Below are 19,340 nucleotides of genomic sequence, written 5' to 3'. Positions count from 1 at the left end.
CGCCGCAGATGTGGTGAGCAAAGGAGACCAGCGGGGGGTGCCACGCACATTGCGGCCCCGCCCACCGGAAGTTCTGGGTGCGCGGCGGAAGTAGGCCTGAGGCGCCGCTCCGCGTTGCTATAGAAACCACACTTCCACTTCCCGCTTTACATCGGCCCAAGCGCAGAGCTGGGGAAGGGTCCCGCGCGCATGCGCGCGACCAGGCGCTCGCGGCGCATGCGCGCGACGGGCCTGGCGCGGAGCTGCAGCCGGAGCCGAGGCGATGTCTCGCTACGGGCGCTATGGAGGCGGTGGGTGCGGGCCGGGCTGGGCGCGCAGGGGCCGCCGCTTGCCGCTCGTCGGGGCGCAGGGGAGCGGCCTGTCGGGGCTCGCGGGGGGCAGCGCCATTTTGGGCCGGTCGGGCGCGCGCAGGGCCTGGGCCGCGGCTCCCCGAGCGGGGCGGGGCTGCGGCGGGAGCGCGGGGGGGGGGCCGCAGGGAAGGGCCGAGGCCTGGGACGGAGGCGCTGTCAACAAAGATGGCGGCGCCTCGGGGGTGTGGCTATTGGGCGCCGGCTGTGCGCATGCGCTGCCTCCCGTCTGGCAGCTAGACCGCCCCGCCCCGCCGGCAGCGCCGAGCGCCACCTAGCGCAGGGGTGGCCACACGGCCGCGTCCGGCCCCCAGCGATGGGTCCGCCCACGGGGGCCCTGCTGCTCTCGCAGGCCGGGCGGGGCAGGGAGCGAGGGACTTCCGGCCCCCTCTCCTTGGAGGGAGTCTAGAGGGAACCGCCAGGTGGGGCGTGAAGGCGGGGCAGCTCCCCCCCAGGCCAATCAGGGGAAAGCAGGGAAGTGTCCGGGCCCCTCCCCTTCTGCCTGAAGCCCCGCCCCTTCCGGGCCAGCTCAGGGCCACTTCAAAAATATGTGCAGTGCTGCCTGGTCAAAAATAACTGCCTCCCCCACCCCCAGTGACAGCCTCTCTGTACATCCTGGCTACCTTCCTCTTTGAACCCTGGTACAGACTTGACCTTCACCACATCCTGTGGCGAGGAGTTCCACAGCTGCCTGTAGTGTGGAAAGACACTCCTTTGTTTTAAATCTGCTGCCTATTACTTTCATGTCATGAGCCCTAGTTCTTGTGTTATGAGGAGTAAATAAGACTTTATTTCTCCACATCACTCATGATTTTATAGACCTCTGTCATAGTCTCTCTTAGACTCTTTTCCAGTCTTATTAACCTCTTCTCATATGAAAGGTGCTCCATATCCCATTGACTTAAAGAAAACCCTTTAAGTATATAGTAATACACATTTTAAGTGAGATACTGCTTGCTTGCATCACACTATGATTAGAGTGATAGGTGTTCCTGGTTTTTGGAGCAGAGCAATTCCATCTCTGGTTGGATGCTTATGACCGCTATCCAGTGTAGGGATGTCAACATGTAGTTGACTACATGATTAACCGATAAGCCTGGGATTATTGGTTAATCTTATTGATTACATGTATCCTCCCCCATGCCTCTGTATCAGAGGCAGAAAGGATGAGAGGGGGAGTGGGAGCTGATGCCTGTGAAGAGCTGGATTTAAGCAGGCTCCCCAAGAGCACTGGATTGCCTGCCCCACCCCCCACCTTGCAATGCTGGCTCTGCTAGAGAGGTAGCAGTGTGTAGGGTATGGGGGGAAGGCTTAGGGTTGCCAGGTGTCCAGTTTTCGCCCGGATGGTCCTGTATTGGCGGGCTCCATTGCTTAAAAAAACCAGGAAATACCGGATATGTGTAATGTCCAGTATTTCCCGTTCCCCTGGGACAGAAGCCCCGTGGGGACAATGTTCCCCTGCCACATCTGGCAGGGGCAGCGGAGTGAGGAGAATGGCAGAGTCTAGTGAACAGGCGGCAGGAGGGCGCTAGGCTGGGCTGGGAACAGAGCACACACTTCTCTGGCCCACATGACCAGCAGAGACTGGGAGCTGGTCATGTGATGCCTCCCTCTACACACTGCAAGCAGGGCCAGGCAGCAGAAGCACCCACTTTAAAAGTCAGATTGTTTCGCCGTGCCTGGCTCTGCAGGAGGGAAGGGGGGAGATTTGATTGGTGCGGAGGCTCCCTATGCTGGGGATGCCTGCCTCAGAGGGAAGAGGGAGTGCACTGGGATGGGGGGATGTTGGGGGGGGGGCTGGCTCTGAGGCAGGGGTGAGTGCATTGGGATAGTGCGGCACTAGCGGGGCCTGGATCTGAGGTAGGGGTGAGTGCATTGGGATGGGGAGACTGGGGGGCCTGGCTCAGGGAGAGGGGTGGGTGCATCGGGGTTTAGTGTGTGGTCCCAAACTGGAGGGAGTGGTGCACCTTTTGGTGAACAACTTTGGTCTCCTCCCTTTTTTTTTTCCTTGACAGAATTTTTTCCCAGTGTGTGTGTGGGGGGGGAGTGGGGTTTTTTTTGCCGAGGTGTGTGTGTGTGTGATATTTTTTGTTAAACCATCTGGCAACCCTAGGCAGGCAGGAGCCGATATGCATGAGAGTCAGCTTTCAGAGGCAGTGAGGGGGGGCGGGCAGGAGCCAGTGCTGGGGGGAGCCATCTTAAAAGCTGGTTCCCCCCAGCACCAGCTCCATAGTGCCACCTCCCTCTTCCCCCGACTAAGCAGCCTCTGTCCTTGTGGGCTCTGAGCTCCCCATGGAGAGGGGCTGCTGCCACCCTGCGCTGCTGCCTCTGTGTGAGAGGCAGTGGGACAGCAGGTAGCTGATCTGCACAGGGTGATGGTTTTTAAACTGGCTCCCTGGTGCATCAGCTCCTGCCTGCCACCCCACGCTGCTGCCTCTGATAGGCAGCAACGTGGAGTGGCAGGGGGCTCCCCTACGGTGGGGCCAGGAGTACATTGGCTGAGAATAGTCGTGTAACTGCTAAGATTTCATGCAGTTGCATGACTAATCAATTACATGATATCCAACATCGCTAATCCAGAGAGTCCCTTTGCACACTCTAGCAAATGGATTCATGAACAGATAGCAACAACTTTGTGTAATGCAATGCAAGTTTAAAAGAAATCCTTCAAATGCACAGCACCGTCTAGAGCAGGGTTCTCAAACTTCACTGCACTGTAACCCCTTCTGTCACTACATGACCCCAGGAAGGCGATGGAGCCTGTGCCCCACCATCCTGGGTGGGGTACAGAAGGACCCACAGCCTGAGCCTGCCCCAGGTGAGGCTGGAGGTGGAGCTTCAGCCTTGAGACCTAGTAGTAAGTCTAATGATTGCCCTGGGAAGCTCAGGTCACCACCCACCCATAGTCTGGGAACTGGTCTAGAGTCAAACGCACAGCATCATCTGGGGCCTGATCTGTCCGGAGCAGTCAGTCTGCTAATTGTTCATTTGTGCGCAAAATGTGTTCAGCCATTTCCCCCAGAGCCTCTCACCGCATCCGCTCCATATGTCCTCCCCACATTTCAGGAAGGTGAGAAGTAGTAAGCTGTCACAGGTTTGTCTCCTGTCACAGTTTGCTACCTGGGCAGGAAGTATGGGAAAGGCAGAGACCAAAGTGTGATAGCGAAGCAAAAAAAGAACACCGAGGAGTTAGTAACTGCTCCCAGTAGCAAATAGTACCAATAGCAATAACATTACATTTGTGAGCTACTCAGTCATTCAGTGACAATGTGGCTTGCTTTTGCAGAGACCAAGGTGTATGTGGGAAACCTGGGCACTGGGGCCGGAAAGGGCGAACTGGAGCGAGCATTCAGCTACTATGGTCCCCTGCGCACAGTGTGGATAGCAAGAAATCCTCCGGGATTTGCCTTTGTAGAATTTGAAGACCCAAGAGATGCTGAAGATGCAGTTCGAGGTTTGGATGGAAAGTACGAATGTGTTGCATTTCTGGAGCCCTTAACTCTTACTAAGGTTGTGACTGCGCTGCAAGCATCTTCATCACTGTAGTAGAACATAAGAACGGTCATCCTGGGTCAGACCAATGGCCCATCCAGCCCAGTGTCCTGTCTGCCGACAGTGGCCAATGCCAGATGCCCCAGAGGGAGGGATCACAACAGGTAATCCTCACGTGATCCCTCCCGTCATCCACCTCCAGAGAAACAGAGAGTCGGGACACCATTTCCTATACAGTACAAACCTCGAGTGACCAGGCTTCCATCAACCTCCTGTTTCTACAAAAGGACTGGTACAGGTTTTTTTCACACCACAGAGCAATGTAGCTAGGTTGACCTAAGTGTTAGGTCTTAAAAGCTATAGCTCTTTAACAACAACGGGGGTTTCACATTTTAGTGGTTCTTTAGAGACTGGCTTTCTTATTTAATAGGTATTAGATAAGGGAAAATACCAGATTAATAATGACTATTTTGAATATATCAAATTACAGGGTGATTTGTGGCTCCCGAGTGAGGGTTGAGCTGTCAACTGGCATGCCCCGTCGCTCCCGCTATGACAGACCTCCCGCACGGCGACCATTTGATCCTAATGACCGGTGTTATGAGTGTGGCGAGAAAGGCCATTATGCTTATGACTGTCATCGTTATAGTCGACGAAGGCGGAGCAGGTATTGTGTGAAAGGAGTGATTGGTTCTTTTTTTCACCAGTTACTGGTGCAGCCATTAGCCATAAAATGTTATACCAATTTAATTTAACTTTAATGCTGTAATTATACAGATATTTATTACAATTTGTTATTTCATATTCAATGTTAATATATTAATAATCAACCTGGTCAAAACCTTTCAGGTTTCTTCGTTTGAGTCAGTCGCCTTGATTCAGAATGTCACGAGCCTTAAGATATCATGCTGAGGCGCCTTGCAAAATCCGACAATTAAGATTCTCCTAGACCTTGAGGTGATCAGCATAAGAGGCCAGATCCCCTCGAGCCATCTACACCTAGCTTCACCTTATTCTTAAAGGGCAGAAAATTTGAGACGGTGATCGCCGTAACAGTAAATTTGGCTTTCAATTGGGGCCCCCCTCCGGTTTAGAAAGAGGAACACCAGATTGACCACATTCCCACCTAGAAAAATCTTCTTGCGTCAATCAAGCCTCACCCTGGCTCATTTGGCTGTCAGTTTGATCGTCGTTAGATTGAAGAGAACACCTAGATGCAGCGATCGGCTATAGATACTTCTAGATCGTCTAGATCTGCTAGACCTTGGGCCAAAGAGGGTCGACCTGCAAACTTGCAAGGTTTATTTTAAATACGCATTACAGTGTTTTATATTATAATGTAATTCTAAAATGTAATTCAGCTTAACATCTTTCCTAGGTAGTAAAAATACTCAAAGCAAATAGGCCCTGAGTTTTTCCAAGTGACAGACACTAACTATTAGTTGTCTGAAATTTTGACTTCGGCAGAGGCTCACGTGCAGTAATAGCTTAAGATTCTTTTCTAATACTTACTTTTTCCAACCTAACATTAGGTCGCGGTCTAGATCTCATTCAAGGTCCAGAGGAAGAAGGTATTCTCGGTCACGCAGCCGAAGCCGTGGAAGGAGGTGAGTTTCAGACTGCCTTGTGCTTCCATTTTTTAAGATAAATCAAACATTACACATCATTATATTTTTAAAATTTCCCCAGATCCAGGTCAGCTTCCCTTCGCAGATCCAGATCTGTCTCTCCTCGTAGATCTAGATCTGCCTCTCCCCGCAGGTCCCGATCAGGCTCTTTAAAACGATCAAGGTAATTGTTATGCACAAGGACTACTAGATAATGTTTCTATGGAGGTTGTGGATTCAGAGCCTATTTGTGGGAAGTGTACCCTTTGCACGCTTGCAGAGCAGATTCTGAAAGGCACCGACAACCCTCCAAACCAAACTCTAATTTCCTCAAACGGGCTATGGGCATTAACTTGATTTCTTCTTGAGCTAAATTAGATAGTGTAAAAAGAATTGGTTGAGGGCTTGTTTACACAGCAGAAATGTGCACTACAACAGTGTGACTTCTATGGAGCATTAATTGGTCTGGGTAGACTGGTGCCATTTTAAACCAAAACAGACTATGCAGACACAATAACATGCAGTTCATTACCCCACCATGTAGGCAAGCACTGAGCTTTTGGGATACAAAGTGAAAGCTATAGCCTTATTCTGTGTAATATAGGTGTCTGTTCGGATTGTCCTATGCACTCTGTAGGTTCTGTGATCTTCACAGATATCTTAGTATCAGTCAGCAACAAGGCTACTTTGATAAGCTGCTATAATCATCTTAATACTTTCTGCTTGCACTGGATTGATTTTTATTAGTATCTTTTAAAACCTAGATCTAGATCCAGATCACGATCAAGATCAAGGTCTGTTACGTGGCCAAGAAGCAGGTAAGATCTTTGACAGGATTGATTAAAGCAACTAACTGTGTGGTGTCCAACCAGTTCTGAAGCAGTAGCCACTAAAGTGGCTACTACTATAGCCAACTAGCCACACTCAGACTGGCCAGATGGCCACATGTTGTAAAGCAGTTTTTAAACTAAGGGCTGGGGAAAAGCCCATGGGTGCGGAGAAGCACATGGGTTGGACAGAGACATCTCTTTGGGGAGGGTCAATAAATAGAGATGCCCTATGCTCTAGTCAGGAGGAAAGGATGGAAGATGATAAAGTATAGTTAAGATCAGATGAGAAACAATCAAATGAGAAAGAGTAATACATCAGAAAATAGCAGACAAATAAATAGGAACACATTTTTAAAGTGTTTATACACAAATGCAAGACGTCTAAATAATAAGATGGGTGAACTAGAGTGCCTCATATTAAAGAAGGATATTGATATAATAGGCATCACAGAAACTCGGTGGAGTGAGGACAATCAATGGGACACAGTCAGTCCAGGGTACAAAATATATCGGAAGGACAGAAGAGGTCGTACTGGTGAGGGAATGGCACTACACGTGAAAGAAAATGTAGAATCAAATGAAGTAAAAATCTTACATGAACCAAAATGTTCCATAGAATCTTTAGGGTAGTAATTCCATGCGCTAATAATAATAATATAGCGGTAGGGATATATTATCGACCATCTGATCAGGACAGTGAAAGTGACTGAAATGCTAAGGGAGATTTAGAGAGGCTATCTAAATATAAAACTCAATAATAGTGGGGGATTTCAACTATCCCCATGTTGACTGGGTACACGTCACCTCAGGACGGGATACAGAAATAAAATTTCTTGATACCTTAAATGACTGCTTCTTGGAGCAGCTGGTTCTGAAACCCACAAAGGGAGAGACAGTTCTTAATTTAGTTTTAAGAGGAGTGCAGGATCTGGTTCAAGAAGTAAATATAAGTGGACTGCTTGGAAATAGTGACCATAATGTAATAAAATTTAACATCCCTGTGGTGGGAAAACACTTCAGTACCCCAACACTGTGGCATTTAATTTCAGAAAGGGAAACTACACAAAAGTGAGGAGATTAATTAAACAGAAATTAAAAGCTACAGTAACTAAAGTAAAATCCCGGTAAACTGCATGGAAACTTTTCAAAGACACCATAATAGAGGCCCAATTTAAATATATACCCCAAATTAAAAAACACAGTATGAGAGCCAAAAAAGTGCCACCGTGGCTTAACCACCAAGTAAAAGAAGCAGTGAGAGGGTGTGTCTAGACTACATGGCTCCGTCAACGGAGCCATGTAAAGTAGTTTACTCAACATAGTCAATGAAGCGGGGATTTAAATAATCCCTGCTTCATTAAAATAAAAATGGCCATCGCACTGTACTGACAATCAGCTGATCCGGCACAGCGCGGCAGTCTAGACATGGATGTTTTGATTAAAAGAAGCACCCGGGATCTTTTTCAGGGGGATAAAGCAACACTCCACATTATTGAACATACATAGATCAATCAATATTTATCATATGCATACGATACATTACACTCATTCACTCTCTCACACACACTCACGCACACACACTCCATCTTGTTGTTACCAAAAGTTGCTCCCGCTAACTGCACTGGCCAGGTGAGTTAGATGGGGGAGGGGTGGAGCTGGGCTTCTGCAGATCGGAATTGATGTTCCCATGTTGACAAGACGAAAACCCGGGGTCCCTCTGCAAGATGCCTCCTATTTATCCCTCTCATGCAGCCGATTAGTCATCACCTCACCTTTCTTAATGCTGATTCAAAGAGAGAGCTTCCAAGGGCAGGCACTTGCTGTTTGACTCCCAAGGCCTCTGTGTGTCCAATTTTCTCAATGAGCTCACTTTACAGGTATTGTCTTAGATCTGGCTCCCAGACCTTCTCCAGCCTTGCAACTGCTGCTGGAGGTGCTCACCTTTCATTCTCCATTCACACCTCATTCATTTCAACAGGACAATCAAGGAAAGGAGAGAGCTCAAAAGACATTCCTCTCCTACAAGATCTACACGTCTTAATACAAAGTTATAGGAGAAATGTTCCAGAGATTCTATAAGAAAACTTAACAAAGATAGATCTAAAAGGACAAGATCTTAATATAAAGTATAATATCACAGGGATTTATCCACACAGATCGGTCAACAAAGGCTTCCCTTGTCAACCGATCCGCGTCTAGACTGCCGCGCTGTGCCGGATCAGCTGATTGTCGGCACAGTGCAGTGGCCATTTTTATTTTAATGAAGCAGGGATTATTTAAATCCCCGCTTCATTGACTGTCAAGTAAACTACTTTACATGGCTCCGTCAACGGAGCCATGTAGTCTAGACACACCCAGAGATAAAAAGGCATCATTCAAGAAGTGGAAGTTAAATCCTAGTGAGGAAAATAGAAAGGAGCATAAACTCTGTCAAATGAAGTGTAAATTTTAATGAGAAAAGCAAAAAGTAGTATGAAGAGCAGCTAGCTAAAAACTTAAATAGTAATAGCAGAAGCAGGAAGCTGGCTAAACAACCAGTGGGGCCCCTGGATGATGGAGATGCTAAAGGAGCACTCAAAGACAATAAAGTGTCATTGCGGAGAAACCACATGAATTCTTTGTTTCGGTCTTCACGGCTGAGGATGTTAAGGAGATCCCCAAAACTGAGCCATTCTTTTTAGGTGACATATCTGAGGAATTGTCCCAGATTGAGATGCCATTAGATGAGGTTTTGGAACAAATTGATAAACTTAACAGTAACAAGTCACTGGGACCAGATGGCATTCACTGAAGAGTTCTGGAAGAACTCAAAAGTGAAATTGCAGAACTATTAGCTGTGGTTTGTAACCTATCCTTTAAATCAGCTTCTGTACCCAATGACTGGAAGATAGCTCAATAGTATGGAGGATTGCTTTGTATAGAATGTATTACAGGAATTAAATGTCTCAAACCAGATTTAAAGAATTGTGTGTAAAATGTTGCATGCCTGAATTCTCATTAATACTTCTGTCACAAGAAGGTCTAAGCTGTGTGATGGGCAGCATAGCTGACAGTCGTGGACCAGGTGATCTGCTCTCTGTTATGCAAAGACAGAATTAAAATTTGGGTGTCTGAACCTTATGGATGGTGCTGTTCCATTCTCTGCTCTTGTCCACATCTGTGAGATTTGTTCCCTGTCTTGAAGGGCTGTAGAATGAAAGAGCTCTCTCCTAGTTGCATCCCTTCCATTTCTTCTAGCAGCAGCAGTAGTTCCTGCTGTTTGGGGTGGGGCATGCCTAGAGGGAAAGCCCCCTACCGGGAGGGGAGGACAAGACTGGTACTAGTGATGGCAAGAGATGGGATCCCTGTTATAAGTATGAGGGAAAGTAAGAACTTCCTTGGGGAAGATGAAGAGCAGGGGAAGCCCTGCTTGGTGGTGGGGCAGGTGCGATGAATCCCTAAGTGGAAGAAGCAGAGGAGGTGGCAGTGGGTAAGAGAGGAGAAATACTGAGCTGAGTGCAGTAAGATTTGGGAGGAAGTACGGTGAGAAGCCCTGCCTTGTGTGCTTTCTCTTACTGTTCAGGTGGGCTCTCATTCTGTTACCCCTGAGTGCCACAGTGAGCCTGAACGCTTGTTCCTCCAAGTTCACTTCTTCACTTGGCCATTCTTTCATCTTCATTGCATCTGCCCAGACTTTAATTGGCACATGCCTGCGATGTGCAGAGAACAACTATTCTGGCTCATCTTGTGTCAGCAAGGGAGATCTTTGAATAACCCTGCATACCATTGGCTATTGAATTTCGGCACTGGGATTGTTTTCACTGAGTCAGCAGTTTGTCAGATTTTACACCTAGAATTCCCATTTAAACATAAAGCTAGTTCATGGCCTATCTGTTTCATTGTAAGAATGCAGTTATGTGGCCATAGTCACAAAGATTTCAGGACTCAAGTTACTGAAAAGTAACCAAACATGGATATTGTTCACTGTGCAGGGTTGATAATAGCCACTGTTAGACTTTCAAGTAAGCAGATGAGTCATCTTGCTTCTTTACAGAAGAACAAAGGAAAGGCTTGGCATTAGAGCTGTTACAGTGCGGCGGCAGGAGAGGCAGAGGCACAGTGGCGCTGCCATTTAAATGTAGTAAGAGCCAGGTGGCTTTTATTACATTTAAAAGGCAGAGCCACAGTCATTGGGGACCCAGCGTGAGCTGGAACTGAAGCCATCCCAGCTCACGTTGGGTCCCAGGCCTATCCCCACTATGGCTCTGCAGTTTAAATATAGCAGGAACCAGGTTGCCTGCATTCCCAGCTCCTATTACGTTTAAACTGCAGAGTTGCAGCGGGACCTTAACGACGAATTGTATTGAGTACACGATTAGTCATTTACCCACTACTTAACATCCTTATTTACAGCCAGTTAAACTTTCCCACCCTGCTGCTAGTTTTAAAAGACTACAACATCACGCAGCAGGAGAACTTTTTTGCTGTTGTGGTTATATTAAGGAAGCACTGGTCTCATACTAATTCTTTTTGTTGAAATATTTTCTGAGCCAAGAAAATGGCACCAGTGTGCCATTCTGCAGAAATAGGAGAAATGAAACTCAAATGAATATGAGTGAGCTAATTGTATCTGACTTGAAAACATGCTGGCATATTTCATTACATGAGTATTGCTGCATGCTCCTGGGAATGGTCAGCAGTCACTACAAGATGAGCATCAGAGGAGATGGAATGCAAAACGAACTGCTGACACTACTGGAGATTTTTACAAGTAAGGAATTATCAGTGTCTTGTTACAAGGATTCTGCTTTTGAAAATACCTGACAGTGACAACTTCTACTCCAGTGAAGCTCAGAGTGTGGCTTACTGTATTCATGAATTATCTTGCTAAACTAATTGGACACATTGTCTTGTGTTTCAAGAAGCTCTGTGCAAAAGCAACGGAGCAACATTTGGGTGATAAGCTGGTAAGGAAAGAAGACTGTGAATTTCTTGATCACAGTGACTTGATCAAGAACTCAAGGTTGTTTTACAAGAATTAACATTAGAACTGAGGTACAGCAGTGTCACTTGGCTAAGGCTGTATCTGTTTCAAAGTAACTATGTTCTTGGTTTAGAATGGACATTAAAGGATGAAGACACGGAATCAATGAGTTCTGCTGAGTTCAATATACTAGTTCAAGGTTTATCTAAACATAGCAATCACAATCCTGACCATATTTGAAGCTTATGAGATTCTGAAATAGTTGAGGAAAGGTCTGAATACTAGAAAATTAAAATACTCCCTGTTGATGAAACAATCTAGAAAATTCATCTACTTTCATGAGTAACATCAGTAATACTGAAATCTTTGGAAGACTTTTCAGAACAGTTAACTTTCTGTACCTAAAAAATTTGTCCCACTTTCAGCAGACACTTTTAACCAAGGTTGAAGATTTAAAATGGCTAAAGAGTTAACATTGAAATGATGATTGTTCAGTTGCAAGAGAGCACTGACTGGAAAACAGCTTGGTTTTCGGGTGGAAGTCATCCATCCCAGTGGAGTCTTGAATACAGTATGCAATTGTGTTTATGAAAATACTAGTCATAGCTTTCTTTGATTGGAGAATATATGCATGTGAACTGTCTCAAGTAATATTTAGCATGTGTGGCATTGAATTAAAAAGCTGTCTTCTGAAGTGTAACTGCCAAAGCCCCTCTCACAGGTGGATTTCTACCTGTGAGTCACTAGCCCTCCATTATCCCTGATTTAGGTAACCTCACTGTACATGCATCCCACTGGTGCCTTGCTGAGCGATATTTCTCTTCCATTGTAGGTCTGGGTCCCATGGTAGATCTAAATCTGGCTCGCCTGCTAAAAGGTGAGCTCGTAATGCTGAATCCTGCACTAGATCTTTTAGATGTCAGAGCTGTTTTGTTGTGACTCAAAAAGCCCTTTGCTTGGACCATTATTTCACTTCTGTTTGAAGGGTGTTATTGCTAAGGGTTATTACTTGGGATTTTTACTTCAAAGGTCATGAATATTTAGTGAATTTTTTACTTGAAACATAATTCTATCTAGAAAATAATTTCTTTGCAGGTGAATGAGTATGTAGGGGGGAGGGAAGCGGGCGAGGGGGAGGGGTATTTCCCTACCCCATTTTTTGTTCTACCTATTTAGTTTTCACCACAGTACTGAATCAACTTGTTCTCCTCCTCCACCTCTTATCATAGAATTGTTGTGATACATAAACACAACATTAACATTTAATATTACCACAACATTTAATATTGTTCTTAACACACATAAAAGGATTTGCTGCAGATGTGGTAAAGATGGGGGGACTACTGTGATGGCCCTGCAAGACCCTTTAAAAGATTTTGCACGTCAGTAACACCTATGTGAAGTGCTGCCTCAGAGATTCTGTTTTAAGGTTATGGGCAAAATTGTTTTGTTGTAATGCAACTGTATGAAGTTTTGTCACTTATTATTTCTTTCTGTTTTGTAGCCGATCAAAGTCCAGATCCCCCTCTCCAAAAAGAAGGTAAGTAGAATCTCGCTACTAAAGACCGCTGGTGTTACAGCATTAGCCTCTATGGTCATCACTACTGAAAAGTCAGCATTTGCCAGTACTGAGATTACCAGAGCTTTTCCCTGTAGCTCACTGAAAGCACTAAAAGGAATATTTTGGGTGGAGTGGGCTTCCTCAATGCATGTGACACTGATTATTAAAGTGAGGCGCCTAGAGGTAAACTGCTCCCAAGAAAGCGGGAACATGGTGTACTATGAAAAGCTTTTCTTGTGCTGTTGCTGTAGGATTTCCCTCCTCTGCAAAGGCTTCATTGAACTGAGTTCTATGCAAGAGGATAAGCAAAATCACATTAAACTTATGGTCAGAAAGACACAGGGAGAATCCATTTTAAACAGCCTCTTTTAAAAACTCCAGTGACACAGAGACTGACTGACTTTGTAGAAGGTGCAGTGGGCTTACAGCTAAACCTTTTTCAGAAGTACTGAACCTAGTTTCTCAAGGGATGTTTGTAGCCAGAGGAAAGATCTGAATAATTCTAAGCATAGAGGAAAATGAAAATGGCCCAGAGTAAAGCTGGTTGCCGATGAAATGTGTGAAGCAAAACACAAACTAAAGACTTCTTAACAAACACCCATCCGGTTGAATGGACTCAAACCGCTCTCATCCTTGCTGATGGCTCTCTCTTAAAAAACAGCTATACAGTCTGCTGTTCCTTCATGGTAATAGCAAGGTAAAATTCTCTACATTTCCCTTTTGTAGTCCAGATCAGTTCTTACTAGAACTCCTCTGTATTTTATGTGATTAATCACTTGCTTTGTTTTTTCAGTTTTAGTCTGAGCCATTTAGAACCATTCTCCATTAATTTGCCTAAGTATCTTTTCTGAACACTGGGAGACAATTCTTCCAAGCTTGGCAAAAATCTCCTGAGGAGTGCACAGGAGCTCGAGTGGCTTGTGACCTGCCACACTGAGGCCCTGCGTGTAGCATTCTTTTTTTCCTATTTTTGGACTTTAGAAAAGGCTTTCAAATCTTAAATGATGTATTAATAAAACTTTAAAATGCCACTACAGGTTGAGCATCTGGCACTCTTTGGTCTAGCAACATCCATGGTCTGGCATGATTTTAGTGGGTGGCTACTTACAATGGGGGTGGCCAAATGTCTCACGGTCCCATAATGTTTACAGCCACCAGTCCTGGCTCTCAGTGCTCTGTGCTGATACTTAGCTCTAACTTACCCCAAGTGTCTTGTAAGAGCCCAGTGAGCAGTGGGAGTGTTGGTGATGTTGCTGGACAATATTGTCCTTTCAGGGTTCAGCAAATTCTCTGGTTTGGCACCACTCAGGTCCCAAGGGTGCCAGACTTAAGGATGTTAAATATCCAGGGTGGTGGTGAACCTGTGGTTCCCGATCAGTACTAAAGTTACTCCAACTGACAGCTGTTTTCTTTCCACTTCCAGTCGTTCACCATCAGGAAGCCCGCGAAGGAGGAGTGCAAGTCCTGAAAGAATGGGCTGAAATTTCAAAGTTAACCTTCCAGGAAGAATGTTATTTTGTTTACATTATTATAAGGGATTTTGTGGTGTCTTTGTAAATGGTAAGGGCTTAGTTCTAGAAAGGTATTTCAATCAGATAGCAGTTGGTATGGATCTGGATCTTTTTAAATCTAAGTTATATCAGTAGACTAGTGCACAACTTGCTTTGTTGTACATATTTAACACCCTGTGATCTGAAAATGTGGGCCTCTCTTACTGACACTTTTTTATTCACACATTCAAATAAAATGTGTGATTCTAACTATAAAACTCCTTGTGGTGCTCTGCTTAAAAAAAACTAGTCTATCCTAAATCAATCATATTCTTCTTCCCAGTTGATTTGAAATAGTCTCTAGTAATGTGAACTTATCTAACAAAATTTTAAACACTGGCTAAAATCCTTGATAGCTCAGTTGCCATAACTTCCTGTGACAGCATTTGCATGAGATCTCTGTTCATTGTAAACTTCCAGTGTAGAGAAAGTACAAATTTCTAATGCATAAAACTTGTTTACCAAAAGTAAATGTTTTGGTAGGGCACAAGCATAGTATTTGCATTGCAGGTTGTCTTTCAATAACAGTTTGTGTTCTGAGAGAGAAGGTAGCTATAATGCTTTTTTTCCCCCTCCACAACCCATTTAGGGTCACTTAGTTTAATCTGAGGAAAAACTGACTGAACTTGTGCAGTTGCAAACTGTTTTGCAACACATTGCTATCATAGAGCAGCCTGTATGCTGGTAGAGAAAACCTGTTTAGATATTAGTAAGATAAATTCTGTAGTGCACACAGCAATATGTGATTGAAGAGCTTAAAATGAATCTTTTGTGAAACTCCCTGAAGCCCGTTGGTCTGTAGCTAGGAGCTGCATGAAAATGTGGCATTTCATATTGAAACAGAGACTGGCTATCCATAGGTCTTACCTGGTTGGCAAAAATAGTGTTAGATGCCAGCACCCTTTTTAATAGATATTAAAAAGTGCTATTTTTTTAATCTGGACTATTTTATATCATGTTGCTAGGTGTCAGTTTCAGCATTTACGGAGAACTGTTTGGTTTTTTTTTAACAGCCACTAAATTTGAAAGAGCAGACTTGTTTGGGCTCTAATGAACTGGCTAATGACAGATTATAAGTTTACAAGCTTTTAAAAACAAAAAGTTATTAATGTGGTACCTTAAATAGCAAAACAATCTTTTGGACCAAAAGGCAAATTTTGGGTAACCCACAATTTTCAGATAACAGATTTTTCATTTAATGTTAGGAGCCTCTTCTGTCAGAGAGATGTTAGAGCTTCTAAGTAGTCTCCCACGTTCTGAAGATATTTCACTTGGCAGCTTTATTTCTTGAGTGGACTGGCCACTTTCCTACCAGCTTTGATGCCTATTCTTGATTTTTCTGGGGTCTGGTTTTACATTCAGTGCATTGTTGCTTAGCAACAGAAGCATCGGCTCCCATTTCTAATTATGCTGTGATTGATATTCTGCTAATGTCCATAAAACAAGACTGCAAAATGGGGAACAAGAAATAACAACATTGTATGATTCTCCTGGAATAATTCAGCAAATATACCCAGAAATCATTGCTTAGGATGACACTCATCAATATACACAGTCCATTGTCTAGCAGTTTTACAGTAAATCTAGTAAAAGTGCCACATGAAATGATGCTACTGTATTTAACAAGCACTTTCTTCTTCTGTACTGCTAAGACAACCTACTCCACAATAAACCTGCAGTCTAAAATCACTGTCCTGGTACATCTCATCTCGTCTGTCTCTCTACACCTCCAGAACAACCTAGAAAACAGAGAGGCTGTGTCTAGACTGGCCAGTTTTTTCCGCAAAAGCAGCTGCTTTTACGGAAAAACTTGCCAGCTGTCTACACTGGCCGCTTGAATTTCTGCAAGAACACTGACGATCTCATGTAAGAAATCAGTGCTTCTTGTGGAAATACTATGCTGCTCCCGTTCGGGCAAAAGTCCTTTTGCGCAGAGCTTTTGCACAAAAGGGCCAGTGTAGACAGCTCAGATTTGTTTTGAGCAAAAAAGCCCCGATTGCGAAAATGGCGATCAGGGCTTTTTTGCGGAAAAGTGCGTCTAGATTGGCACGGACGCTTTTCCACAAAAAGTGCTTTTGCGGAAAAGCATCCGTGCCAATCTAGACGCTCTTTTCTGCAAATGCTTTTAACGGAAAACTTTTCAGTTAAAAGCATTTGCGGAAAATCATGCCAGTCTAGACATAGTCAGCTAGTAGTGTTGCACTTCCTTCGGCTGGAACAGTGTGGTGCACACTAAACGGTCCTGGGACTACATGAGGGACTAGCTTATATGTAGGCTGGCGGTCCCCTGCTGTGGTAAGGCAGAGAAGGGGACAGCCATGGGCAGTGCAGACTCTCCTCGGAAGCAAAGATCTGGGGTCACAGTGGATAAGCAGATGCTGTTGCCAAAAAGGTTAATGTGACCCTTGGGTGTATCAAGGGAATATGGACTTACGGATGTTACATTAACACTGTGGTTTCACTGAGGTAACTACTACAGGAAGCCTGTGTCCAGGTCTAATGCCCATAATTCAAGAAGAATATTCAAAAAATTGGAGGGGACTCAGAGAAAAGCCGTGAGAATGATTACAAAACCTGAAAACATGCCTTAGGTGAGTCTCATGATGCCAATCTATGTAGCTTATTAGCCAGGACTGTAACAGGGTTCCAAAAAAGAGTGAGATAAGTTCATGGAGGATGGGTTCATCAGTGGCTATTGGGCAGGGATGGGGTCCCTGGCCTCTGTTTGCCAGGGAGTGAATGACAGGAGGTGGCTCACTTGATTATTCTGCTCACTCCCTCTGGGGCACTGGGCCGTGGCCACTGTGGGCAGACAGGACACTGGGCGAGATGCACCATTGGTCTGACCAGCATGGCCACCCTGATGCTCTTACTGAAGAGAACAGTACTGGGCAGTTTGATCACAGTCTGCATGTACCTATGTGGGAACCAGAAACTGGATAAAACTCTCGAGTTTAGCTGAGGAAGGTTTAATGAGAGCCCATGGCTGGAAGGTGACACTGTACAAATTCAGACTAGAAATAGGCCCACATTTTTAACAATGAAGGTAATTAAAGGACCAGCCTACGCAGCTATGTGGTGAATTCTCTGTCAGTGGGATTTTTTAAAACAAGATCGTTTTCTAGTTCAACCATAGCTAATGGATTTGAAGCAGGAATTAATTCAGGAAAGTTTTCTGTTATGCAGGAGGTCAGAGTATATGACGACAATGGACCCTTCTGGACTTAACGTGTTAATCTAAAAAGAAATTGCACACAGTATCAGTAAAATGCTCTGTGATCAGATTACGTCAATGGGGTAGTCTCTGGGTCCCATACTGGGCTGCATTTGATGGTTTTGCTCTGTTTCCTCTAGCACAAAGCTTAGATCTGGGTCAGAGAGGCTCTCCCTCTCCACAATATCATCAGATCCTTGCATGGCCCCTTCTGCAGTCCAGGGTTGGTGCTGGAGGCATAGCTGGGGCATCTCTGCCCCTCAGTGAGAACCAGCTGCACTACCAATGCCTTGATGGCCATTGGTAGCCAGAGGCACTCAAGCTAGGCGATTGGCCAGCACAGATCAGCTCTGGAAAGGTCATGTGTAGTCCTACCTCGCCCCCCCCCCCCCCCCCCCCGTGCGCCACTCTGTGGCTTCAGCTTGAGAACTGGGTTTTGTGTGTCTGCACTTCATCTTGAAAATTCATTTTTATTGCAGAAGTAAAAGCAATACAGTGAAAGCAATAAGCAAGATCTTTGTAGCGTACGTAGCAGGCATAAGTCCTGCATCAGCTACTAGCACCAGATGAAGTTGAGCAGATTTTAATCTTCACAGAGACATTTTCTGGTGGGGGGGAGGGGGGCGGCTGGACATGGGTACGGATGACAGCCATTTTGATTAGTTAGGCACCACAAGGTAAAGCGGCTCCTGCAAATCCCTACTGTATCTGCACAAGCTGCACTTTGCCAGTCCACTATACTGGCAAACCACGCCTAGTGGGGGTGCAGCTTTGGCTAGCAAAACTGCCCGGGTGCTGGTATAACTTACACCCTTCCCCTCAAGCAAAACAACAGAGCTAAGTCAGTCACAAATCACTCTGCCTAACCTAGCTATGGAGTGGGCTTAGTCCTGCACGTAGGGCCAGTGCCTCAACGATAACGCCATGGGCATTAGGTAACTGAGCGCCTTTGAGGATGCAGCCCGTAGCCCCTCGGGCTTCAGTTCCCGTTTGTCTGAAGATGAGCTACCATTACACAGGCATTTCTTTCTCTGGGCTGTTTTATACCTAGAGAAAGGGAAATAAGTACGTGTGTTGTGCACCCGTCCTACTATAATTGTATTGGTAAAACATCACACCCCTAATTCAGCAGCCATCAAGGGTCAGATTTTTAAAGGTATTGAGGAGCCTAACTCCTACTGACACCAGTGGCAGCCAGGTCCCTGGGGCGGGGGCAGGCCTCAGTGCTAGTCCCACATGAAGGGGAGTTTTACCAGTGATAGCTGTCAAGCCCGTGTCCAGATGGCATCCTTAGGAGAGGTCCCAGCACATGCCACCTCTGTTGTGCTGGAGGCCAATCCATGCTCCTGCAGCTATTTTTAGTGACTGCCCCTGCTCCCACCCCACCACTGGACTTTCCGCTTGTGGCTACAGATGTGACTCTCCTCACGCTGCAGTAAACTTCAGCCAAGTTGTGTGGTTGTACTCCTCGCCTGGCCGCAGCAGCACACTGGGGAAACGGGGCTGTGGAAAGAAAACCAACAGCTTCATTCTGACAGTGTCACAGCCTGGGGGTGAGTGCTGCCACTGCACGGCAAGAGTCATTTTCACCATTGGTAAAAAGATCGAAAATCCTTGTTCTCCTTTTCATGGCAGAACAGCCTGCTAAGGCGAGCTGGGTGAACCCGACAGCTTCCAGTTCCCTAACAAAGGACACGTAACGCTGGGACCCAACGGGCTCCATTTAACATCTGTTGCAGTCTCCTGGCTTGGGGGGGGGGGGGGGGTTGTGCATTT

The 19,340-nt window shown here is 45.6% G+C and overlaps 2 protein-coding genes across 5 annotated transcripts in view; one reads left to right on the top strand and one right to left on the bottom strand.

Moving 5' to 3' along the window:
- Nucleotides 1-40: 40 nt before the first annotated feature.
- LOC102463199 (serine/arginine-rich splicing factor 7) lies at nt 41-16,039 on the top strand. 3 transcript variants are annotated; one of them, XR_012903072.2, is made up of 10 exons: nt 116-290; nt 3,634-3,814; nt 4,330-4,506; nt 5,372-5,446; nt 5,529-5,630; nt 6,211-6,264; nt 10,924-11,026; nt 12,072-12,116; nt 12,744-12,779; nt 14,224-14,281. XR_012903072.2 is itself a non-coding variant. In XM_075925835.2 (9 exons), the coding sequence occupies exons 1-9, from the start codon at nt 263-265 to the stop codon at nt 14,279-14,281; spliced, it is 756 nt and encodes a 251-aa protein (XP_075781950.1). In that variant the 5' UTR covers nt 116-262; the 3' UTR covers nt 14,282-16,039. The 3 variants fall into 3 exon arrangements, 2 of the variants coding, with proteins under 2 accessions (XP_089633738.1, XP_075781950.1); XM_075925835.2 differs by lacking the exon at nt 10,924-11,026 and having other exon boundaries at nt 14,224-16,039; XM_089777612.1 differs by lacking the exons at nt 3,634-3,814; nt 10,924-11,026 and having other exon boundaries at nt 41-290; nt 14,224-16,039.
- A 1,975-nt stretch (nt 16,040-18,014) lies between these two features.
- Nucleotides 18,015-19,340, bottom strand: part of GALM (galactose mutarotase) — a 35,809-nt gene continuing 34,483 nt past the window's right edge. For both annotated transcript variants that reach the window (XM_006112620.5, XM_075925833.2), the window contains one exon: nt 18,015-19,067. In XM_006112620.5, coding sequence (XP_006112682.3) covers nt 18,990-19,067 — 78 coding nt within the window. In that variant the 3' untranslated portion in view covers nt 18,015-18,989. The remainder of the gene's footprint in view (nt 19,068-19,340) is intronic.

This window comes from Pelodiscus sinensis, chromosome 3 (genome assembly GCF_052426305.1).
Source record: "Pelodiscus sinensis isolate ZL-2025 chromosome 3, ASM5242630v1, whole genome shotgun sequence".
NCBI lineage: Eukaryota > Metazoa > Chordata > Testudines > Trionychidae > Pelodiscus > Pelodiscus sinensis.
The sequence above is the reverse complement of the archived record's forward strand: the minus strand, read 5'-3'. Positions and strand labels throughout refer to the sequence as shown.

Bases quoted from the DNA above. Each gene is read 5' to 3' on its own strand.
- LOC102463199 (XM_075925835.2), top strand. From the start codon at position 263: ATGTCTCGCTACGGGCGCTATGGAGGCG. The intron at 5,631-6,210 runs GTAATTGTTATG...TTTAAAACCTAG, and splicing joins GGCTCTTTAAAACGATCAAG to ATCTAGATCCAGATCACGAT. The intron at 12,780-14,223 runs GTAAGTAGAATC...TTCCACTTCCAG, and splicing joins TCCCCCTCTCCAAAAAGAAG to TCGTTCACCATCAGGAAGCC.